Source organism: Coenobita brevimanus, chromosome 26 (assembly GCF_032717465.1).
Source record: "Coenobita brevimanus isolate Jiangsu-jjx chromosome 26, ASM3271746v2, whole genome shotgun sequence".
In the NCBI taxonomy this organism is placed as follows: Eukaryota; Metazoa; Arthropoda; class Malacostraca; order Decapoda; family Coenobitidae; genus Coenobita; species Coenobita brevimanus.
The window spans coordinates 5,195,655-5,221,502 of NC_136979.1; the positions used below are offsets into that span (position 1 = coordinate 5,195,655).

Here is a 25,848-nt window from a genome sequence, read left to right on the forward strand (position 1 = left end):
CGTGTAAACAAGTGTACCTTTCAGATGGAGCCACGATTCCGGGGGCTTGAACGGTGAATGAATGAGTGTGTGACCCATTTCATTGAACATGCTGTTGATTAGTTCTCTCACTGTCGTATTCTTCCCCTTTTCCTAGCTTTTTGTACCCTGCTTCATTCCACATGTAGTACTTCATTCCACGTGCAAGTGGGAAAAACAGTAAGGAGGGATGACCTGATTGCTGTAGTGTAAAAGGTGTGTACCCATGTTTTTAAGAACAATTTTATTGATTTCTTTCCATCTAGTCAGGTTTTCTATATTTAAAGCGTTAAAACACACACACACACACACACACACACACACACACACACACTTGGTCACCAACTCAAGAATGCTCGTTTACAGTCGTTTTAATCTTCTTAATGTCCCTTTTGTCGGACAGTTGCAGGTAGCTCTTTATAATGAATCCACATGAGAAAATTTCCAGTATCCGTGACGTGCTGGTAAACACTGGACAGACTGTTGGCGTGCTTTTTGGTAACTTAATGACAGGGTTGGCATTGATTAAATCAAACTGATTTAATCATGTGATAAAAATCAGTGATTTTTATTACTAAAAAATCATGATTTTTTTGAATTTTTGATTTTTTTGATTTTTTCACCTAAAGATTAACAAATAGAATCTGAGGGTTTATAAAAGTTGTGTATAACTTTGCATTCATTTATTCTGATTTTATACTTAGGCATTAAGTAAGCAGATTTTTAAGGAATGATGCCATTTGAAACTGTTACATTGTATGACACATAAAATAATTTTAAATTTGTGGAACTAAGGATTGATAATATTTGCAAGTTGCAACATACATATTAGATAATCAGGGTCCAAGCAACACCCTTCCGGGCCCCGGTACTGCTTTTGAAATGTTTCCTACCATATATGATGAAAAATCAAAAAAATCAAAAACATCAAAAAAATCGATTAAATCATTGAATTTTTGATTTTTTTGATTTAAAAAAAATCAAAAAAATCCCCAACCCTGCTTTATGATCCGTTCTTACCATCTTCACTTCGTGGCTTGGATCAGTGTATTTTCTTAGTCTCATTCTTTTACTCTCCTGAATTTTTATCATACTTAGTTTTTGTCCTAAGTATGATCAGCTTGAATCCCTATCACTGGCTGAGTCACGTCGGGATTTTATTTAGCCAGCTGAGGAAGGTACCCCGCCCTTAAACTCTATCTTGGTTGTATCACTTTCCTCGGTGAAAATAGGAGGTTCATAAAACATTTTAGCAGGCTTTATTTTGGCCCATATCATCCCTGAAAAATATCCCTCTACAGTATATAACACTTAATGTCTCAACTGTATCAAACTTCACATCCAGGTCTTTTTCATTAGATCGATTATTATTATTATAATTATGATTATTATTATTTTTATTATTATTATTATTATTATTATTATTATTATTATTATTTTGTTAGTAGCAGTATATTGTTTTCATGTAGAGTGGAATAAAAGACCCAATGTACTGATGAAAGAATCCATTTATTAGATAGGAAGTACCAGCAATAAACATTTTAACAGTAGCCTACGAGGTATTAGTTTTACCTGTGCAGGGAAGCAGTTATTACCATGGTTACCTCCGACAAGGTGATTATATTTTGGGTTTGGTTTGTTTGTTAGTCTATCTTTTCGTCTCAGCAAGATTATGGAGAACCTACGTGATGAATTCCACCAGATTTGGAATAATGGCTGAGAACCCTTAGAGGAACAAGGGTTTAAATGATAGGCGAAAATGGTCAATATTCTGGTTCACGGTAATCAAAAACTCTCTGATGGAACTGGATATTTGGAATTATGACTGAACACCATCAGAGGAAGGTGCGATTAAATTTGGGACGACAAATGTCAGAGATCTAGGTCACAAAAAAAAAAAAAAAAAAAAAAGTTTGAGGTCTAGTTAACTTCTTCACTCCATGACGTATTTTTGATAGCCTATTTAATTTTGCACCCTCAAAAATGACTTTATTCGACGTAATCTGTTCAAGTATCTCAAAGTGAACAGATTTGACTTTGGCTTTCGTACTCTTCAGTTGTCTTTCGAAAGAACAGATTTTGCTGGCTTTCAGCCTTTGGTTCTTACGTTTTGGATAATAATGAGTGGTGAGGGGTATATAAATGAAAGTAATATCTACAGTAATTCCAGGAGTTTCGAAAGTTTCTCAAGTGCTTAGTGGTTGTAATGATAAAATATAAAACACGTCATGGGATATTAGGAGTTAACCTGTGAGTGTGAGTGGCCAAGCGATCACACGACAACACTAGTGCTCCGGACGACCCTGGTGACGCAGGTTTGCCGCTGGTAGTCCTCCAGTTCCGTCTGGGCCTTGCGGAACTTGGCCAGGTTGAGGGCCGCGATCTCCTCCGCCTCGTCCACCTGCCGCTTGTAACTCTTGATCTTCTGCTCCATCTTGTCCACGAGGTTTTTCATTTTGACGCTATTCTTCCTCTCCTCCTCTGCCTGGAAAGTAAGCTCGCTGATGTGTCTCTCGCATTTCCTCAGCTGCTTCTGGGTCTCGGAGTGATGGGAAGTCTCGCCATCTAGTTTCTTCTCCAGGTCCCTGTTGCGGGTCTCCAGTTTGGCCACCGTCGCCTTCCCGGTCGTCTGCAGGATCTCCTCGCTCTCCTGCAGACGCACTTGTAGCTCCCTGGTGGTCATCTCGAGGGCCTTGCGCATCTGCTCCTGTGCGTGGGCGTTATCCTGTTCGGCCCGCAGCTCATCAGCCAAGCGTGCGGCGTCCACCTTGGCTTTTCTGGCTTTGTCCTCGGCGTTGTTGACTTGCGCTGCCATGTCCTCCAGTTCAGCCTGTGCCCATGGGAGAAGCGATTAATGGTTTGTGATGCTACTGAGTGTTAAAACAAATACATATTTCACAGTATTTTAACAGTTATTCTACAATGACCCACTCTCAGCTGGTTAAAATATTCGCCTTAGGCCTAATCCGGAAAATAAAAAATTAGATTTGTTCCGACCGTGAGAATCAGTGGTATCAATATTAACACTCTCATTGTCCTGTAACGTGGCCTAAGATGAATAAAATATCTGACGTTAGTAGAACTGCATTTACTAGAGTTGACCCTACCATGAGAGGTTTCCAGTAATGGTAACTTGTCGTAATGTATCTTAACCAAGCTATTGTACTTCTGTATCAACTCCTGAGCTGCTAAACTCTGAGTGCTATTAATAGAAAATGATTGTGGTTAAGTTAGCACTGATCTGATTTACGGATTCCAAGAGCACAGGCTGTACTCTTAAGTGACGGTATTATATTAATGAAAATATTCTCACTTATTGAAAATGGAAATAATTCTACCTTGTTTCAAAAAACGACATTACCCTCAGAAAATAGTGATACGTATGTGTGGTTTTTCGTCACAAAACCTGAACATACTTTACACATGTACTATTACTATTTGGTGTGTGATCATTAACAGTTACTAGTGAGATTAGTAAGCTCTTCAGTTCAATGATGTATGATATTATATTTCATTCCTGCTCCTCTTCAGACGATTTGTTATAGTTTAGCAGGGAAAACCAACTCGATGGGTTAGATATTGTTTTTACTGAGACTCCTTCACAGAAGGTCTCCCCCATGACAATTAAAATCGTCTGTAAGCAGTAAAATACATTACCTGACTGGAGTGGCTAAAATTCCTCACCGTTTACGGGTTGGCCTGTGAATAGGTGAGGTGGGACATTTCGAGAGTTTTGTGGTAAATGAACGGCGATGGATATACTCTTCTTTATTCAGTAATGTATTTTGCCTTATTTCATTTATATATATATATATACGTTATCACCTGGGCAAACATCCATCCATCCATCCTTCCATTCATCCATCCATCCATACATAAAAATGATGCCTTGCTGCTCCTTACCTAAACCACTTACTGGGATTGGTGATGGTACCGCTGATTATTTCCTGTGGACTGGAAGCTAAGCCAAGTGGCAAAACTAGCTGATTACCTTCCAACAATTGCTGGAAGATGTTGAGAAAAAAAAATTGAGATGTGTAATAAGAGTTGGAAAAATGTGAGAGTCTCAGCCTGGACTTATGACACCACGCACGGCACTCAAAAAACAGAACAACGAGTGACTCTACTTGTGGCTGACTGTCCCGCCTTAAAATGATGACTGTGTAGTTAGTTATTAAGCTTGTAGCCATATTTTATTCTCATGGTAGTGCCTTCTAGGGTCGATGTTAGCTATCCATTTACGAGAAAAACCTATCTGTCTATCTACCTATTGCCAGAAGTCTCAATCCCGTACGGGGTGGCCACAAACAAATCGCCTCCACGTCGCCCAGTCCCCAGCCATTTCACTGCCCTGCTCCCAACTCACACACCCCTCTTTCATATACCTCTCCACCCCATCCCTCCATCTCATCCTCGGCCTCCCCCTCCCTCTCCCCCCCTCTACCTCACTTACACACTCTCCTCGTCAGTCTCTCACCCTCCATCCTCTCCACATGGCCAAACCACCTCAGCGTGTTCCTCCTAACGCCTCCTATCACATCCGCATCCACACCACAACGCTCCTTTATATCCTCATGTGTCAGCCTGTCTCTCCATGTGACTCCACAGACTCCTCTTAAATAACTCTTTTCCACTGCTATCACTCTTGACTTGTGTCCTTCCAACAATGTCCAAGTTTCACTTCCATACGTTAGAGTTGGTATCACTATACTGTCATGTAGTACGGTAACTTTTTCACTTCCATGCTCACTTCCCTGTTTCTTATCACTGCTTTCAAGGAACCAGCAACCTTTCTTCCTTGTTGTACCCTTTCAAGCACTTCACCCTCCAAACTTCCATCCTTACTCATCACACTACCCAAGTACTTAAACGTACTCACATTTTCCAGTTCCTCACCATCCAACCTCACTGTACATTCACTGACTTCACCCCTCTCAAAGACCATCACTTTACTCTTCCCTACATTCACCTTCAGATTCCGTTTCTTACACACTCTTCCAAACTCATCCACGAAGCTTGCAGCTCCCCTTTGTCTTCACTCAACAACACAGTATCGTCTGCAAACAACAGTACAGAGAGTTTCCAAACACTACCCTCTCTCACCAGGGCCACTCCAACATCCACTACCCTACCTTGTACCTCTTTTATTGCCCCATCCATATACAGATTGAACAATCATGGAGACATGACACATCCCTGTTTCAACCCAACCTTCAAAGAGAAAAATTCACTCAGTTCACCATCCACACGCACTGCAGCCTTAGCACGCTGATACATACTCTTCACAGCATTCAACAACTTCCCATCTACTCCATAAATTCTTAATACTTTTCACAATCCTTGTCTATCCACCCTGTCGTATGCTTTCTCCAAATCCATGAAAGCCACATACAACTTCTTTCCCTTCTCTAGATATTTTTCCACTAAAGATCTAAGAATGAATATCTGATCTACACAACCTCTTCCCTTCTTAAAGCCTCCCTGTTCTTCTCCAACTAATTTCTCTGTTCTTTCCCTAACTCTGTCAATAAGTATCCTACCATACACTTTTCCTATTACACTAAGAAGACAAATGCCCCTATGATTACCACACACTTCTTTTTCCCCTTTTCCTTTGTACAAGGGAATAATTATACCTGACTTTCAATCCTCCGGGACTCTACCTTCCTCCCAGGCCAATCTGCACATCTTCCACATCCATTCTACTACAATCTCTCCCCCATGCTTCAGCATTTCACCATACACTCGAACCTACGAGAACATTAATACTGAAGATATCTGACGGAGTTGATCTCTGCGCTCATTATCCTTCTGATCTGCGTGAGGTTCCTCGTGAAGGTTATATTCTATAGTCATTTTACCCTAACTTGGCCCAGATTTTTGTCTTTTGCAGTTTATTTCACGTTGCTGTGTGGTAAAATAAGACAATACTGTGGCTTTACATCCTTTGCACAGCACTTCTTCGTGACTTACATCACATTATAGCGTTACTCTCTTGTCACAGCTCAGTATCCAAATTGGCGAGAGGGCAAGTTTAGGCCAAGTTTGAGTAAAACGGGTATGGTGAAGGTAACTAATATAGCTACCTACCTGAAGTGAGCTGATCTCGGCATCCCTCATCCTCCTGATCTGCGTGAGGTTGCCGTTTTCAGCTACCAGTTTGCCGTGCTGGTCGCGTGACGTGGCGAGGTCGTCCAGGGCCTGGCGCCGGGTGCGATCTGACTGCTCTAGGAGGCTTCGGGACTCCTCCAACTCGGCCGCTAGAGTGTTGGCTCGGCGTTCAGCTGCGCTACACTCTTCGCTGAGCTGTGAGTACCGCGTCTGGGCCTCGTCAGCACGCGTCTGCATCTCGCTCATCTGTGCCTGCATTTTCTTGATGTGTTTCTCCAGATCGGTGTTGGCGCGGTTGCTGTGGTCAAGCGCCACTTCAAGCTGGTGGATGTCTGTCTCCATCTTCTTATTCAGCCGCATCGCCTCAGCCTTACTCTTGGCCTCAGCTTCCATGGAGGCCTGCAAGGACTCCACGGCCCTCTGGTGCCCCTTCCTGTCCCACAAAATTAAGACTGTATTATTATTAAGTACTGAATTTCGCGCCGTATGGTCAGGGGTTCGCTCACTTGAGTTAAAGCGTATGTAGGTATGTGAATACCTAGGTGGGACAGCAGGTTTTAACAGTTAATAATTATCTTGTTGGAACACACACACACACACACACACACACACACACACATCTGTCTATCTATCTGTCTATTTATCTGTCTATTTATCTATCAGTCTATATTTATCTATGTCTATCTATCTGACCATCTGTCTATCTATCTATCTATCTGTCTATCAGTCAGTCAATCTGTCTATCTGTTTGTCTTTCAGTCAGTCAGTCTATCTATTTGTATGTATCTGTCTGTGTGTGTGTGTGTGTGTGTGTGTGTGTGTGTGTGTGTGTGTGTGTGTACACTTTGGAATTCTATTACATACCTGAGATTTTCAAATTCTTCTTCTTTCTCTTGAATTTTCTTTTCGATTTCTTGCCTGGCTTGATCAAGTTCCACTTGTACTCGAAGAACTTTGTTTTCCTCTTGTTCAAGTGCTGTCTCAGCCTCCTCCAGAGCCACCTGCGTCTCCACCCTGTCCGCCTCAATGCGTTTGGCGTTCTTCTGCACCTCGAACAGTGTGCGGTCACCCTCACTGATCTGGTTCATAAGGTTAGTGATCTCGTCGGCCAGGATTTTGTTCTCGCGACGAACTGAGTCAAGCTGGCTGAGATTCTCCTCATTGGTGGCCTTCACGTGGAGAAGTTCAGTGGAGTAGGTGCGGCATTCCCTCTGGGCGGCGTCCAGCTCGGTCGCAAGTTCGTCAATTTTCATTTTCCATTCAGCGGCGACTTTGTCAAAGTGCTTCTGTCGCTTTTCTGCCGCCATGGCCATGGTCTGGGCACGGTCCACCTCTACCTGGACCTGCTCAAGTTCCGCGTTGACCTGCATCTTGGTCTTCTCCAGGTTAGTGTTGCGTAGGGTGAGCTGTTCTATGTGAGCTTCGGCCTCCTCCAGCCTGGCGTTCAGCTTACCCCGCTCTGCCTCCAGCTCCTCTGCGCGCGCCAGACCCTCGGATTCAAATTTGGCGCGCCACATCTTCGCCTCAGCGGTAACCTTATCCAGCTGTCGCATCAGCTCGCTCTTGACTTCGTATTCCTCATCCAGCTGCTCCCTGAGGCCCTCGTTGTCCAGCTCCAGGTTGCGGTACTTGCTCAGGATGGTGATGCGGCTCTGACATCAAAACAAAGACAGTGAGTGAATGATGGCCCCTGTTGCAAGATTACTGTATTTTTCTTTTTGTGCCGGACTCCTGGCGTAAAATTTAGTCCCTGATAGAAGACTACAGTATAGACAGTGACAAAAAACTATAATATAGTCTCAAGTGCAAGAATATAATATAGTTACTGACAGAAAACTTCAGTACAGTCTCAGATACCGAACAACAGTACATATGGTCCCCGATAGAAGTCTTCAGTATAGTCCCTGATATAAGATTGCAGCGAAGCCAGCTAAAACACTAAAGATGCAAAACAAAGCACCCAATGTCAGGTAATAAAACATAACCAGTGGTACCTCAAAGTTCGAGAGCATTACACCTGTTCAAGAAAAAAGGCCGAAGCTAAAAGGAAAAAAAAAAAGGAGAGGAAAGAAAAAGAAAAGTAAAATATAGCAATCTAGAATCCGATAATACCGTACCATGATGGCTTAAAATTTGAAGGCGCCTCATATGTTCGAGGAAAGGTGAAGGAAATAATAAGAAACAGGTAATGGAAAATAAAATGTAAAAATGAAATGCGTACTGTTTTCATCAGAAGGGGTTATAGTGTCATTTATCTCCTTGATTCCAATAGGACGTATTTTTCAACACATTCTTGCTCTCTCCTCACTGTAGCATTCAGCACTGGAGAAGCTTTTCGAACGGGGGAAGTTAGATATAGCATTAATTTACTCCTTAGCTACAAGAGGCCTCCCCAGAGCTGAATAACACGTCTGGTAGCGGCAAGAGTAAAGATATAGGCGTCTGTACGTGAAGGTGTAGAACGTATTCGAGCACGCAAGTTAGTTTATGTTATTGTTTTACCTAGAAGATGAAGATTACGTGTCTCTAATCAAACGAAACTCATTGGAGAGGAGGGATCGCGGGGTCGGTCCGCGGGCAGAGCACAGGAACTCTGCCCCACAATGCAGTGCCCCCAGTGCGCAATACAGCCTTCGGAAGTGGTAGGTGATGGCGACCATCATCCACTCACTTGATGTAGTGCTGCCTACTTCTTCCTTAGCCTTTATCATTCTTTTTCTGTGCCTGCCCTCCTCTCTTCCTATTTTTCCCATCTTTCCTGTCACTTCTTATTGCTTTTCTTTCCATTACAGGTGGCTTTACATTGAGTGACAAGCCAAATGGTTTCCTGTAAGCCAAGAAACCATTTACAACGCTGGGTGGTAACCATATAAACAGACCATACGTGCTCCCTACGTGTCAACAAGTGGGTTGGTGAAGGGTTAGTGCCCCTCCCTGTAAAACAAATAACTCAGAGTCAAATGGCCACCCCTTACGGGATTGTGGCGTCTGGCAATAGATAGATGAAGAAGTAGTATGTTGTCCCACTTGCCTGATATTAATGTAGACTTTAAAATGAGCCATATTATATCAGTATGTGCATGTTATCACTTTGGGAACTTTTAAACCCTTATGCCAAAATATGGTGGTTTACACTCTTGATTTTTTTCTAACTTTTGCGATTTTTGGCACTTTTCAGCAGTACATTGGTGAATTTTGGGAAAGTCTCTGAAATAACAAATCTATAGCTATTCTGTAAGCTTCCAACAATGCCCGTAGGTCCGCTGAAGCTGTAATGATTTCCGATATATCCCGGGTTCGGTGCTTAGTTTGGAGCCTTTCTTTTTTTTGGTCTGGAATATGGTGGTAAATATTGAGAAAAACCATTTAAATTACATATATTATTTTTTCATAAGTGTCCCAGCCATGTTCGTAGGTCCGGTGTAGCTTCTTTAATAGTCTTCGAGATACCAGTAACACAATTCGGGTGCTCAGTTTGGCCTTTTTTTTTTTTTTTTTTTACCCTTAAGCAGTATGGTGGCGAAATTTGAGAAGAATCACGTAAAAAAACGTAATTATTTTTCCATACACTTTCCAGCGATATGCATAGGTTTGTTGTAGCTTTCATAGTATCTAAATAACACAGATTACTTGACTTTGATGTTATGTTTAGGCGTCCATCCCTTTCTGTGTGTTCTCGCTCGCTTCGCTCGCACGTGACCAGGAAACTAAAATGGCTGTCACTGAATTGAAGGGAACCAGGAAACTGATGACGTCATTAAATAAGTCGCCGAACAATAAGAACAACGATAGAAATAATCTAAATAAAATCGTCGGGAAATAGCAAATATAAACCAATAAAAAACATTATTTGACTCTCGTATAGACCATTGAGCCCAACTGTACCCTGGTCTCGTCGTTGGCTAGCTTCTTGGCCTCGAGGAGCTGGTTCGAGAGGGAGATCTTGAGCGTGCTGAGCTGCCCCATCTTGGCCTCGGTGTCCTCGAGCTGGTGGACGAGGTCGCTGTTCTCGGCGGCCAGCTTCTTCCTAGTGGCGTCGTACTCGCTCAGGAGACGGGTGGCCTCGTCTAGCCTGGCCGTCACCTCCGTCACCTGCTGCGTTAGTTGCCTGTTCTTCGCCTCTACTGCCGTCTGTAATGGGGGAAGCCGGTGTCATCATCATCATCATCATCATCATTACCATCTTCATCATAATCAAAAATCATCATCATCATCATCATCATCATCATAACCAACTTTTAGCTTTGATTAACATTGGCGTTCATACCTACCCCCCTCTTCCTTCTCCTCCTCCTCCTCCTCCTCCTCCTCCTCCTCCTCCTCCTCTTCATCATCATCATCATAATCATCCTCTTAACCTTTCTTCCCACCCAAAGATAAGACAAGGCAAGATCCACAAACAAGGGAAGAGAGAGCACAAACAAAGGGAGTAGGGCTGGGACTTGCATTAGGACCTAGGTTATACAAAGACCTATGAAATATTACCAAGAATAGAATGAAAGAATTATTACCCACATGTAGAAAGTGTCTGTGGTTGGTGTACGGTTGCTGGTGTTAGTTTTTGCCTTGTTCTCAATTTTTGTTATGTGTTCTCGCCATGTTCTCAATTTTTATGTGTTCTCGTCTTGTTCTCAGTTTGTTATGTTTTCATCCTGTTCTCAGCTTTTTAACTGTAATCTCACTTTGTTTTCAAATTATGTAGTGTGTTCTAACCTTGTTCTCAATTTTTATATGTTCTGATCATGTTCTCAGTTTTTGTTATGTGTTCTCACCTTGATCTCAATTTATATGGTGTGGTCTTGCCTTGTTCTCAGTTTATTTAATGTGTTCTCACCTTGTTCTCAATTCATGTGATGTGTTCTCACCTTGTTCTCAACTTATGTAATGTTCTCATTTTGTTATCGATTTTTGTTGTGCAGTCTCACCTTCTCAATTTATGTGACATGTTCTCGCCTTGCTCTCAGTTTGTGTACTGTGTTCTCACCATGTTCCCAATTTTTGTTATGTGTTCTCTTATTGTTCTCACTGTCTATTATGTTTCCACCGTGTGCTCTCTTCTTTTTAAATGTTCATTCGGCAGCAGAAGCTTTGTCGCCTCTCCTGCTGCTCCACGGACTTCAAAAAATCAGTATAAGTAACTCCTCAGCAATCGAAAAATCAATATTAGTAACGCCGCAGCAGTTGAAAAATCACATAAATAACTCCGCAGCAACTGACACTTTTCACCTTATTTAGCAATGGATCAGCGTTATTAGTGTAGTCAGCTGCAGTTTGATAAGCGTGGTATTGTAAGGTCATGGAGGGGAAAGCAGGTCGGGCGTTCCTACCAAATTCTCACCTGCCGTTGTATTCCTACCTTGTCCCTCAGAATATTGTCCATGGTTGCCCTGGTAGCGTCCGCTGCTCGCTTCAGGTCCTCTCTCTCCCTCTCGCTTCTGTGGGGGAGATAGTATAGTTGGTTGGTTTTCATCTGAGGGAACTGGGTCACTCGCAACTTGAATACTAAGTGGTGGTTGCATGAACTTTATTGAGATTTTGGTTATGAGGTAGGGATGAGTGTCCTTGGTTACTAGACAAATCACGCTTGCAGTATGACTACACTTCGCCATTAATCAAGCTAAAGGGGGTTAGAAATTTTTATCGGGTCCGAGCAAATGAGCAACAGTAGTAGTTGTAACCCCAGGCTCATCTGGATGTGACCGGAGTGGACGGCAGGCTGAGGTTATGTGCAATCTCCATTCCAACTCCCCGAGTATCTGTCTTAAAATTTTAGTTTGGCTTACCCCAGACGACTGTCCAATTGAGGGGAGACCCTTTGGGCTGAAGGGAACAGAAATTTCCATCTAACCTCTGCCCTTTGGAGACGTTATTTATATATTTATTTAGCTAAATTCACATGATTAGGTTTAGTTAAGGAGAGTTCCCTAACATGAAATGGTTAGGAACACATTATGCATTAACGTTTTACCCCAAATACTTTATGTGGGTTCATGGTGGCAATTCCTGACGATTTTATATGGCACAATAAATACCCTCGAGGTAAGGAGTCTAACCTGAATTTGTGACTCCTTTCGACTGTCAGTACATAAAGTGAGCTCACCTGGACTTCGCCTTATTGAGGTTTTCGATCTGGTCGGACAGTTCAGCCACGGCGTCAGTGTGCCTCTTGCGGAGGATGGTCAGGGTGGATTCGTGCTTCACTCTGGTTTCCTCCAGCTCCATACGCAGCCGGGCTAACTCACCCTCACGCTTTTTGTTCAGTTCAATCTGGACTGCGGTGGCTCCTCCAGCTTCCTCTAGGCGGTCCCCGGCCTCAGATAACTCCTTGATCAACTTGGCCTTGCTTGTCTCCGCCCTCACACGACCCTGCCGCTCGTGGTCCACCTCTTTATCCAGCATCTCCGTTTTCACTTCCAGCTCCCTGACGTGTCTCTTGAGCTTGGAGGAATTCACCTGCTTCTCTTCCAGCCTGGCAGTGAGGTTGCTGATCTCGTTGTCCTTGCGTAAGATGGTGGCCTCCAATTCTTTGCACGTCTTCTCAAGGTCAACGACGGCCTCCTGCGTCAGTTTCAGGTCACTTTCAATCTTCCTTCTCAGTGTGTCGCCCTCACCTCGTCTCTTCTTCTCACCGTCCAGGGACTCCTCAAGCTCGTCCATCGTCTTCTCCAGCTTGGCCTTGGCGCTGTAGAGGTGTGAGCACTTGTCCTCAACACACTGCAGGTCCTCAGCCATTTTCTGATTGGACTCCTGCAGGTGCCTCTTCTCCTTGGCCACCTTGCTGATGTGCTCCTCCCGCTGGGCGATGTCCTCCTGCAGCGAGCGGATTTGGTGTTCCTTGGCTGCCTTTTCGTGCTCGCCTTGTTGCACCGCCGCCTCCAGTCCATGCAACTCCTTCTTCATATTGGTCAACTCCTGCTCGGTCCTCTTCTTTTCTTGAACGAACTGCGTGCGAGACTTTTCCTCCTGCTGCAGCCGGCCTGAGAGATCCTGTGGTTGGACAAAGAGTAAGTACAATTATCTATAAATACAGTTATCTGCAAAATCAGCGTCGTCCATCCTGACCCACCTTGAACCCCCGTCAATGTGGCACTGAATTTGAAACAGCACACACACACACACACACACACACACACACACACACACACACACACACACACACACACACACACACACACACACACACACACACACACACACACACACACACACACACACACACACACACACACACACACACACACACACACACACACACACGGAGAGAGAGAGAGAGAGAGAGAGAGAGAGAGAGAGAGAGAGAGAGAGAGAGAAATATCTTTGTTAAAATTATGCCTATGGCTTTGGGTTGGTGAGGGCCCAAGAGTGAGGAAAAATAAGTGTTTGGGGGTGGAAGTGAGGAGGAGATCAATAACGCGACTTTCTTGGTTGATTATATCGTAGTGTATATGGTCAGCTTTATCAACAATTTCAGTTCAGTCACACTGGTTAAACACCGTCACAGAATTGATTGATTATGGCATCGTTGAACACAGCACTCTCTCTCTCTCTCTCTCAGCTGTATCAAACGTGTCACATTTTACTTACACTCAGCTGCTTTTCCAGTTCGCCCTTTTGTGTCTGAAGCTGCTTTTGTTTCTCCACATACTCCGACACATTTCCCTTGGCGGATTCCACGGTGACCATCAGGTTGTTTTTCTCCTCGACAAGGGCAAGGTTGATCGCCTCGAGTTCCTTACGAAGCTTCACCTCGTTCTCGAAGTCGGCTTGAACCTTGGCCACCTTCTCCTCGAGGGCCTTCATCTCGTCCTCGATGCGGGTCACGTTGAGTAGCGGCTTTACCCTCTGCCATAGGAGGAACCAGGACCAGGTGCGCATCTTGAGGTATTTCCTAAGGTTACGCTGGACTACTTCAAGGGCGAGGCGCTGCTCCTGAAGCTTCTTGTAGGTCTTCCTGCTGATGAAGCCTCTAATCCAGGCCTGCAGCCACGACACCATCCTACCCACTCGGTCGTCACGGATCTCCTCCAGCGTGCCCAACACACCAGCTCGGAAGAACACCTGGGCACAAAGTCACAAAAGTTGAGGACAGTCGCACACTTATTGCCACAACAAATTTTATTCTCTCACACACACACGGTCATGAAAAACGGAATACAACCGCTGCATATAGTCTCAAGAAACAGAATGATACAGGTGCAGGAAATACAGTCGCACACTTATACCCTCTTAAGAAACTGAATGATACAGGTCAAGAAATAAAGTCGCATACTTTCCTTCCCAAGAAACAGAGCGATACAGGTACAAGGAATAAATACAGTCGCAAGCATATATACGGTATCTTTTGGTCTTCGAATATTATGTGCCCAAAAAGATGAGTTCAGAGAGAGTTCTCAGTAGTGAAAATTGTGAAACTAGTGTAAAACAAATCCCTTTGCTGCGATGAGATTATTATTTTTTTTTTATTCAGTCCGCCTCCAAGAGATTTTTGTCCAATTCTGGGAAGATGTCTCGCAGCAAAAGGGTTAATAGCCATGTCTAACCACTCTGATTTGAGAAGCTTCCCTTGAGCTGAAGAAAATCGTCTGCGGATGACAAGAACACACACACACACACACACACACACACACACCGAATTGAAGGGACTACTGGATACTGTAACTTTATATTTATTTATTTATTTTTTACCTTGGTGTTTCCTAGTCGATACTGTTCATCTGTCAGACCAGCCTTGTCGAAGCAGGCCTTAGCTGCTTTTTTGTCGTCCTTCGCCTCGGCCATCTCCTTAGCAGCCAAAATTTTGTATCTGAAGTGAGAACAGATATATTGCCCACATAGTTACTGTTCCTATAGTTACGTGTATTTTGTTACGTAAGATCGCGGTAAAAAAAATTCGCCGACACCTTCCTGACGGTTGTGTAGATGAAAGGTGTTGCATGAGCATTTTTTTCTTATCAAATCTATCTAACTATCTATCTATCTATTGCCAGACGCCTCAATCCCGTTTGGGGTGGCCACAAACAAATCGCCTCCAAGTCGCCCTGTCCCCCGCTATTTCACTGCCCTGCTCCCAACTCACACCCCCCTCTCTCATATACCTCTCCACCCCATCCCTCCATCTCATCCTCGGCCTCCCCCTCCCTCTTCCCCCCTCCACCTCACTCACATACACTCTCTTCATCAGTCTTTCACCCTCCATCCTCTCCACATGGCCAAACCACCTCAGTGTGTTCCTCATAACGCTTCCTATCACATCCACATCAACACCACAACGCACCTTTATATCCTCATTCTTCAGCCTGTCTCTCCACGTGACTCCACAGGCTCCTCTTAAATAACTCATTAAATGACAGCAAAATGAAGCAGACAGTAAAAAGAGTGTGAGAAGGACGGATCCTCTCTGGCAGTCGAGGATGAATGAAGCAAATATTGGAAGACACAACACAATGGTGGCAAAGGAATGTCGGGAAAATTTTGCTCGCGACACAATTTTTGATTTAAAGGATAAAATTGATTCATGCCGATAATGCTGGTGAATTCCTATAAGCCTCATTAATATACTGTATATGGCTTGTCTTCATTCAACACTCTTATTGCTAAGGAATTGTCTCACCTGTGCTTGAAGTCAGGGTAGGGGATCCTGTTGGGAAAACCTTTGCGGCAGATTCGGATACCCTCAAGCACACCGTTGCAGGTCAGCTGATGCATAACCAACCCAGCGTCGATCACACCTACGTGGAAAATAGACAAAGTAGTGTTATAGAAAACAAAAAATCTCCTGCTCACAAGGCAATATATCTTTAGACAGAATTATCTCTCAAACTTGGCAGTCTTCATTAGAGATCTTCCAAAACTGACAGATAGAAAATGACCATAATCACACCGCGCAGTAGAATACATCAAATAAATAGACATAACTGATCCTTAAGTTTGGACGACATTATCAGAATTGCCAAAACTCATAGAAAGGAAACGCGCCCTTACTTGCATGATAAAAAATGAACTCGATAGACAAAGCTGATATTTGTACTTGTCTGTTATTATGCGAGGTCTTCCAAAACTGATAGAAAAAAACGCATTAGTCACCTTATAATCTAACTGTGAAATCGGTGAGAGAAGTAATACTTAAACTTGTATAGAATGATTAGAGGACTTCGAAAATTTGAGATAAAATAAAAGTCACTCGCCACAACGTAATTTAACTGCGAGATCTTGACAGAAACTCCCACCCTTTGTTTGGCTGTCGATAAAATTGCCTGAGTACGTGGTTTTGTGTGAAATGTAGCCCAAATATTTTACAGGATTAACTAAATTCATATTACACACACACACACACACACACACACACACACACACACACACACACACACACACACACACACACACACACACACACACACACAAAGTAGCTGTGCCCTGAGCTGCTGGTTAGTTCTGGAATTGCTTTCTACAATCTGCTTTGCCCACTGCCTATGACCTCCAATCTTTTCAGCAATGTGTATTCACACATCTCGAAATGAACTGATCGGTTTTGGCTTTCTTTTGTTTTGTGTCTGGAAAGGACACGTGATAACACCCTATGGTCTTTAATTCATTCCTTCTGAAAAAAGTATAATATGGGTTAATTCTCACTGACTTAGAAATATTACTCTGCTGAAGCCTCACCTGGCGATTTCGTTTCGTTGGGCACGATGCAGCGGATGAAGTGAGGTTGTGTAGCGTTCAGGGTCTTCATCAGGTTGGCCAGCTGCTCCTGTGGTGGGGTATAAGTGGTGTGGGGTTAGCCAGCGTCATCTCGTGCCTTTCACTCAGTAATATCATGTCGACAGTGGTTTTAGCATGGTTAGATAATCATAATGTCATCCGCTACACTTTTCAGTCGGATCTCTTATTTCAATTAAGTCGCCATCCAAGCCAATAAACTTCTGAACTTTATGGTCGAAACTCAGGACTCAAGTTAAATACCTTAAAACAACTGAGTACATGCATATTGTTGGTAATAAGCATCATGAAAGACCTTGAGCTTGTATTTAATGGCGTTGAAGCTGCTTAGTCTTACCCTGTATCCTGATGATACGGTCTTGAAGGCCCCCGACTTCTGGCCACGACCTGCAAGATATTACGAAACTAATTCTTTAACCCAGTCAGCATCATTACTATTTTGATTTTTAATAGTCTGCCAACACGTAATTAAATTAAACTTAGAAGGACCTTTAGCTGTAGGGGGGTTGACGAAAGGTTTATATAATCCCATCAGTTCAGAATGTCTCCCTTAATGGCTGGAAATACCGTGATAATAAGCAGAAACAAAAAGAATAAAGACATCCTCGAAGTGAAGGAATTTTGTAGTTGTTTGTTTAGTGTTTCCTATTAGGCCTACAGCAGTCACAATATGGAAGTATGCATCTTAAAATATTTCGTATTTCCTGCTAGCCATGATTTACGCAGTGTGGGTGTGGTGAAGGTGTACAGCCACGGATATAAATACTGATCCACTTCATACAGATATCTAACGAGTCAGTGAATGAAAATTTGCGACACTCAGTGATGTGATTTTCGGAGTCCAACATTTTTTCCATAATACTTTTTCTGAGTTTCAGTTGTCTTACTCTAGAGAGGAGCATTATTTTTGTCCGCAACTGTACTATAACACTGACCTGCCTTCGCCTCTCCACCTCCGGACTGGCCAGGATGATCAGCGAACAGCAAGACCGTGAGCTCGTTGGTGGCCTTCTTCAGCTGGTCCACTACTGTATCGTTGAGGGGGTCCTTGTTCTTCTCCAGCCACCCCGAAAGGTTATAGTTCACGGTGCCGGCGTAGTGCACGATGGCGAAGTGGGACTCGGGCTGGCCTGGCTTGGCGGGCTTGGGCTTGATGAAGACGGCGGACTTGCCCAGGTGGTTGGCGTTCAGTTTATCGTGGAAGGTCTTGTCCGTGGCCTTGGGGAACATGGACTCCTCCTCCAAGATCGAAAAGATTCCCATTTTCTGTAGAGACAAAAAGGCTGATTTAGCTACGTAAACTTCTCGTACTTGGCAAAGAAAGGCCGCAACAAACGTACCCTTTGACAACGACACCCAAACGTCATATTGGCAGGTCCTGGTCCCTAGTCCAGCTGTAAGTGCGAACATATTGCCCATAGGTCTCTTGGTTGACCGAGGTTTGAATAATGGTGAACGAAGATATAATGTATACATCTTTCAATCACAGGTATAACCAAGCCAGTGCTGTCTATTCGTGAACAGTACGTACCAGAAACAGAACTTTCGATAAAAACTGAGTACTATTTGTTTACCATCAGTTAATATGGCTACTGTTGGTTATTCGGCCCGACCCACATCAGAACTACTAAAAGCAGCTGGATGACATAATTGTAAACACATATTGTTTTTACCTTCTCAAAGAGTTCGATGCAGGCCTGAAGATCCATTCCGAAGTCCACGAACTGCCAATTGATGCCTTCCTTCTTGTACTCCTCCTGCTCCAGCACGAACATGTGGTGGTTGAAGAACTGCTGCAGCTTCTCGTTACAGAAGTTGATACAGATCTGCTCGAACCCGTTGTACTGCTCCCGTCCCCATAAACAGGTCATTAGTTTCTAGAGCTCTATCTGTCTATCTATTAATCCATCTGTATGTATGTATGTGTTTATGTATGTATGTATATATATATATATCGGTTCATGTATTTCATCTCAGTCATGTTGTATACACACTCAGCAGAATGGTACTAATATTCTCAAGGTAACTTAAAGTAAGGCAGTGTGAAAGGGGAAATAATAGAGGAGTGAAAGATAGGAATAATAGATTGTTGGTGGAGAAGAGAGAGAAATTGAGGAGATGGAAGGAGCACTTTGAGGATTTGTTGAATGTAGAGAGTGAGAGCAGTGTGAGTATAAGTGGTTGGGGAATGGCTGGGAGAAGAAGAGATGAGAGGAGGGAGGAAGAGATCAGTAGGGCGGAAGTAGTGGAAGCAATGAAGAAGATTAAGCTGGGAAAGGCCCCAGGAATTGATGGAGTGTGTGGTGAAATGCTTAGGTATGGGGGTGAGATTGTTGTGGAGTGGATATGGAAGTTGTGTAGATTGGCTTGGGAAGAGGGAAGGGTTCCAGAGGACTGGAAATCAGGTATAATTGTTCCTCTGTACAAAGGAAAAGGGGAGAGAGAAGTATGTGGTAACCATAGGGGTATTTGCCTTCTTAATGTGACTGGTAAAATATATGGTAGAATACTCATTGATAGGGTTAGGCATATGACAGAGGAGCTAGTTGGAGAAGAACAAGGGGGATTTAGGAAGGGAAAAGGGTGTGTAGATCAGATATTTGTTCTAAGATGTTTAGTGGGGAAGTATCTAGAGAAGGGAAGGAAAGTGTATGCTGCCTTCATGGACTTGGAGAAAGCTTATGACAGAATAGATAGGCAAGGTATGTGGAAGGTATTAAGAATATATGGAGTGGAGGGGAAATTGTTGAGTGCTGTAAAGAGTATGTATGAGGGAGCTAGGGCTACGGTGCGAGTGGATGGTGAGCTGAGTGAGTTCTTTGATCTCAATGTGGGACTGAAACCGGGGTGTGTGATGTCTCCATGGCTGTTTAATATATATATGGATGGGGTTGTAAAGGAGGTGCAAGGTAGGGCAGTGGATGTGGGGCTGGCCGTAATGAATGAGGGTGAGATTTGGAAGCTTCCGGTGTTGCTGTTTGCTGATGATACAGTATTGTTGAGTGAAGATGAATGGGAGTTGCAAGGTTTGGTGAATGAATTTGGGACAGTGTGTAGGAGGAGGAAGCTGAAAGTTAATGTAAACAAAAGTAAAGTTATGGTGTTTGAGAGGAATGAAGTCACAGAGTGTGCAGTGAGGTTGGATGGTGAGGATATGGAGAATGTGAGTGCATTCAAATACTTGGGTAGTGTGATGAGTAAGGATGGAACTTTGGGGGATGAAGTACGTGAAAGGGTACAGCAGGGAAGGAAGGTTGTTGGTACACTGAAAGCAGCGATGAGAAATAGGGAGGTGAGTATGGAAGTTAAGAAGTCACTGCATGATAGTATTGTGATCCCTACCCTGACGTATGGAAGCGAGGCGTGGACCTTGCAAGAGGGGAACAAGTCAAGAGTGAGAGCAGTGGAAATGAGTTACTTGAGAGGAGCAAGTGGAGTGACATGGAGGGACAGGTTGACGAATGAAGAAGTGAAGGAACGTTGTGGGGTAGATGTGGATGTGGTTGAGAAGATTAGGAGAAATACACTGAGGTGGTTTGGACATGTGGAGAGAATGGAGAACGAAAGACTGACTTAGAGGGTGTATGTAGGTGAGGTGGAGGGAGGGAGAGGGAGGGGTAGACCGAGGATGAGGTGGAGGGATGGAGTTGAGAGGTATATGAGGGAGGGGGGGGTGAGTTGGGGGGAGGGTAGTCAAATGGTGAGTGACAGAGTGACTTGGAGGCGTTTTGTCTGCGGCCACCCTTTGCGGGATTAGGGCTTCGGGCTATAGATAGATAGATAGATAGAACTTAAAGCCACTCTTCCTAATGAGAAAGTAATAACATCCTTACGTCGAAAATCTCAAAGCCAGCGATGTCGAGCACACCGATGAAGGAAACCCTCTTGAGCCCGGTCTCAAGGGTCTGATTACACTTGGCCACCAGGTACTTAAAGAGACGATCGTAGAGCGCCTTGGCCAGCGCCCCCACGGAGTAGAAGCACTGTTCCCGGTTCATTCCCTTGGCCACGAACTCAGCACCGACCTTGATCTTCGGTTTGGTGATGTTCTTGTACAAATCAGCGGTGTCCACGCCCAGCAGCTGTGCAACCCGCTCTCCTTCCTGAAATAATATGTGAAGGATAAAGTTAAATGAAGTAAAATGGAAATACTAATACCGGTATAAATGAGATAATGTAAAGTGTATATGTACCGTATAATGTAATCAGTAATGTAAATGTGATTGATAGTGTGAATTTAAATGTGTGATGTAAACGTTATTATGGCTATCATCCAATCCTGCATTGCCGTATCAGGAGCGTAGGGGCCCGAGACTAGGCTACTCTATCCGGACACAAAATCCAAGCGTGACCAATCCCCTCCACAGGTAGCATTTATGAGCAATTAGCTCAAACCACTCCTTGGGTTTAAACACTTACGGGCCACTTACGGCTGGAGCGCCATAACCCATTAGACCACCAGGCGTTCAGCTTTTGACTTTACGGTTACCACCCCGCGTATTAAGTGGGTTTCTGGATTGCAGGAAGGCATGTGATTTATTACTTAGTGAAAACTTACATAAAATTTGCAATACATCGAGTGAGTGGATGGTTAGGTCCTCCACTTATCGCAGTGTCTGAAATACCTAATGTAAAGAATTATAATCGTCAGATCCACAGGTCACACATCATTGAAATTCGGAGCTCTCTCCACCTCCTCCTCAGCGATTTATTTTGGATATTTCACGTTCTGTTGTGTCATTTATATTGTTGTAATATCGACACCTAATGCATCAACGGCTTATGAAAGGGTACTGATATGGAATATGCAGACTAAGTTGCTAAGGAAAGGATGTTACGAAATCTCCAAAGCCATTTACAGTACAACATGAAGACTAACCTTGGTACCTTCTGCTTCGGCTTGCTCCTCCCTGGGTCTCTGCTTGAACTTCATCTCGCCCATATGCATGACGGAGGCGGTGATCTTGTACACGTTGTCGATCTCCTCCTTGCTGAACCCCAGGATGTCGAACGCGTCCTGAGTGTCGGCAAGCGAGAATGAAAGATATCATTGAGGAATTGCCTCTTTTTAGTAGTAGCCTATCCGTAACACTTGCAGTGCGAAAGTATGGAAAAGGACCAAAATTATTAACGACATTTGAAAGATATATGACGAAGGCTCGTGCTGGTTTTTCGTGCCTGGCTGATGAATATGATATGTATCTGGGCTTGCAGAGTGCCCATATTTTGTGTCCACAAGTGCTTCATAAGCTATAATAAGAATTTGTGGCATGCTTAAACCCTCACACTACAAGTATTAAGAAGACAGACAGTTTCTTCGATGTATGGTTGATCGTAGAACATTTTGATAAATGTACATTTTTTTTTTTTTAACTAGTTGAAAACCATCAGCCTTATAAAGTTTGCACAAGACTTAATCAGTCAAGTTATTACCATCCGGTTTGATTTATATTCAGCACCATCCATATTACACAATAACTCTGTTCAAAGCTCTGTTTATGTTAATTTTACTATGGCTGACAAATAAGACTCACGTGACAGAACTGCATGTCCTCCTTGTCATCTATGGAGGGCACGGTAACCTTGCCTTGAGACACGTACTGGTAGTCGTAGATGTCGTCAGTGAGGATGCACATGGCTGAGGGAACAGGTGTACATATGAGCGTGAAACCATTAAGGTGCTCGCAAATACAAAAGATTACTTCAGAGGGCGATAAAATCAGAAAGAATTATATTGTTCAGAGAAAAGGTGTTAAGCGTTGATAAAAAAAAAAAAAAAAAAAACTGTGTGAAGTCCAGCTGATAATCTTTGTTTTTCGGACAGCAGAAACAAAAGAGGAACATCGTATGAGTGTCTTTGTTGTGTACGATATTCATAAGTACATTTTTTTTTGTAGTTTCAATGCATCGTAACTCACATAGTGTCTTACATACCAACGATTATCATTCATTCAAAACTGAAGGTTATTGTAATGTTGATGGCTGACCATTGTAAGTCAAGAGGTGAGTGAATGAGAATCCAGAAAGTAAATAGCAACTTTGTAGATACAAATTTGATTCCGATATGCGATTAATATTTAATGTCAGTCACTGATAACTCACGTTTAATTTCCGGGATTTGGTCGGACATCATCTCGTAGAAGATGTGGTAGGAGCGCTCAAGCGGCTGTTGGGAGTTGACACGAGCCTTCTCCAGCAGGTACACCTCGATGTCAGCACCGGACAGCTTGCCGTTTTGTTGGAAGTGGATGCGGATGAACTTACCCTGCGAGAGAGAGAGAGAAAGAGAGAGAGAAGGTTTCACTGGAGAACAGATATCAAGAGTATTATTCGAACAACACTTGTGAGTTACTCTTGGACGAAAAAGGACGCAAAAAGGATCTAAGAAGGCCATAAAAGTAACTTGAACAGGGAAACCTCAGGGAATCATCTAGAGGGTCCCAAGGCTTAATTCTCTGTAACTGGCCAAGAGTCTCTTAGGGGGTTGAAAAAGGTTAATTACAAATCGGGTCCTCTTTACGATGTAAGTCAGTAACTTAGTGACACGTTTCTAGGACGACCGCTGAGAGAGAGTCTGGGAATAAGGAGGAAAAGTCGCTAATTTACATATGTTTGATTAAAAAGTTACTTACGAAACGAGAAGAGTTGTCGTTACGGACGGTCTTGGCGTTACCAAAGGCCTCCAGCACAGGGTTGGTCTGTACGATTTGGTCCTCCAGATTCTGAGGGTAATACACAGATTTTTCACATCACCGACTGGGTATAGGAAGAATATTATGTCCATGCGTATTTTGAATTAGGTTTGGAGGGGAAGATGTGTTCCTTGTCCACTCTAACCTGGCCTAAAATCACAGTCTTTCCATCTGTATACTGAGTTTTAGCAAAAGATTAATACTAGAATATAATGTTAGTCACGGAGAACTGCTAGGAAACTAGTGTAGGGCCAACGTATTGTCTTGTTTTATTACAGAACTACGAGAAATATGTTGCAAAAGGACTTAAATCTCCGCCAAGTTTAGGTGCTTTGGAATAGGTGTGGAGACATAACATCTTCTTGGTTTGACACTGAGCTACGGGAAATACGAAGCAGAGGGAACGAATTTTCCTCCAGGTTAAAGTGGACGAACTTTAATACTCACGGGCTTCTCCTTCTCTCCCTCCTTCTTGGCAGCAGTAGAGGCACCGACGTTGGCGAAGTAGGAGAGTACCTTCTTGGTGTTTTCAGTCTTGCCCGCACCAGACTCACCGCTGGGGGCAGAGGGAAAGTAGAGAGGGGGTTGGGGGAAAGGAGAGACAGTGATTGAGATAAGGGATCGTCTTCTAAGTGTCTTGGGAGATATCGCTACAGTTTTGCCGTAGAAATATATTCTGCACATTGGACTTAAGTATCCTCTTGTATGTTATTTAGGCAAACTATATCGATACAAAAACACTTACAGTAATTACGGTAATACTGCAGAGTTCGCATACCTTCTTCAGTACCAATGAAATTTATGATTTACCGCTGTAATTCCACTTCGCTATCAGCCGAATGTTTTTACTGTCTTACATGGTCAGTTAAATCTGCGGTCTTAGTCTGCCCTGAAGTATAATCTCAGGGAGCACATGACTGGCATCCGAATTCGGACCCACCTCAAAATGCAATAAATTCTACCATTATCCACGGTGCACTGATTCACCAAGTTTCATTGAAATCCAATAAAAACTTTTTGAGGTGTCTTGTACACATGCACACAAACAAACACGAGTGAATACATAACCTCTACCCAACTTGGTTGGCGGATGTAAAAAAAAATATCAAAATGTAATATGAATAAAAAATCCCCAAGGAAAAAAAAAAGCCATAAGCCACTTATGCCACCTACCTTACCACCCAGGTTGTCATGAAACTGGAGAAAGTGGGTAGGATGGAAACACAGGAAAGAGTTGAATGTGTCGTGCGAAGCGTTTGAGAAAATTAATCTACTTATCTTTCTATCATCCAAACTTTTTTTTCTCTCTCTTTTTATGCCTCAGCAGGAGAGTAGGGGATCGTGGCTAGAATAAGCAATCCCAACATGTAAGACAAGGGTGAGCCGTCTCCCTCACCCCTGTATAGCACTACGTAAGCATTAATCCCCAATCATCCTACTGATGTGTACCCATACGGACCCTATCCGGTAACTAGACCTGTGTTTCCTTTCTTCCCATTACATCCACATCTCGTAATGAATCGGCCACTTTTGTCTGTAAATCTTTATTAGTCAGTGCCACCATCTTCTTTATCACTAATGTCAGTTTCTTACATAAATAAAAAGCATGAAACATAAGGAATAGGGCTACTTACGTGATCAACATGGACTGATTCTCTCCACCTGTAAAAATATGGGCGACGTTGGACATTTTTCTAAATTACCTAGAAGACTGTTCTTTTTAGCATAGTTCTGTCCATGATGTATAACCGTATATCAGTTTTATTCAGCCATTGCAATACACTGTCTTAGCTATCAGACCTTGCATCATGTCGGTATATGCTCCGTCAGAGATGGCAAAAAGATGGGGCGGCACCTCATTACGCCTCTTGCCCTGGTAGATCTTGACGACGCGGTTGGTGTAGATGGGGTAGCGCTTGTAGGGGTTGACGACGATACAGAAGAGGCCGGAGTAGGTGTAGATCAGCCTGTTGACGTAGCGAGCCTTCAGGTTATACAGGACAGAAGCGTCGTTCAGGTAGGTTAGGTTGGACATATCCTCGCATTTCTCGTACTTGGGAGGGTTGACTTCTTGAACCATGGTCTTCTTCCAGTCCTTGGTCTCCCCGCCGGCGTAGACAGTCATCAGGTCGCCCTTGGTGCCCTGGATCTCGCCCTCGATGAAGCCCTCCTTTTTGTCCGGCACCCAGCAGGACTTCTTGGGGTCGTAGGGCTTCGTGGAGTCTTGGATCTTCATCTCTGTAGACACGAAGAGGAATTCGGAGGGGTCGGGGTCAGGGCCGGTGCTTTTCTTGACGTGGCCAGGCAT

General features: G+C 43.5%; 1 protein-coding gene across 1 annotated transcript; it reads right to left on the minus strand.

Annotated features, from left to right (window-relative positions):
• Nucleotides 1-2,290: 2,290 nt before the first annotated feature.
• On the minus strand, nt 2,291-25,848 carry LOC145394139 (myosin-4-like). The gene is made up of 21 exons (XM_080268118.1): nt 25,341-25,848; nt 25,175-25,202; nt 23,988-24,096; nt 23,481-23,570; nt 22,951-23,113; nt 22,383-22,486; nt 21,728-21,865; nt 20,682-20,951; nt 18,522-18,692; nt 17,784-18,114; nt 17,186-17,235; nt 16,792-16,879; nt 15,740-15,857; nt 14,815-14,932; nt 13,714-14,187; nt 12,230-13,116; nt 11,486-11,564; nt 10,015-10,260; nt 6,994-7,781; nt 6,109-6,562; nt 2,291-2,848 (listed from the first exon to the last, which is right to left on the minus strand). The coding sequence occupies exons 1-21, from the start codon at nt 25,846-25,848 to the stop codon at nt 2,291-2,293; spliced, it is 5,772 nt and encodes a 1,923-aa protein (XP_080124244.1).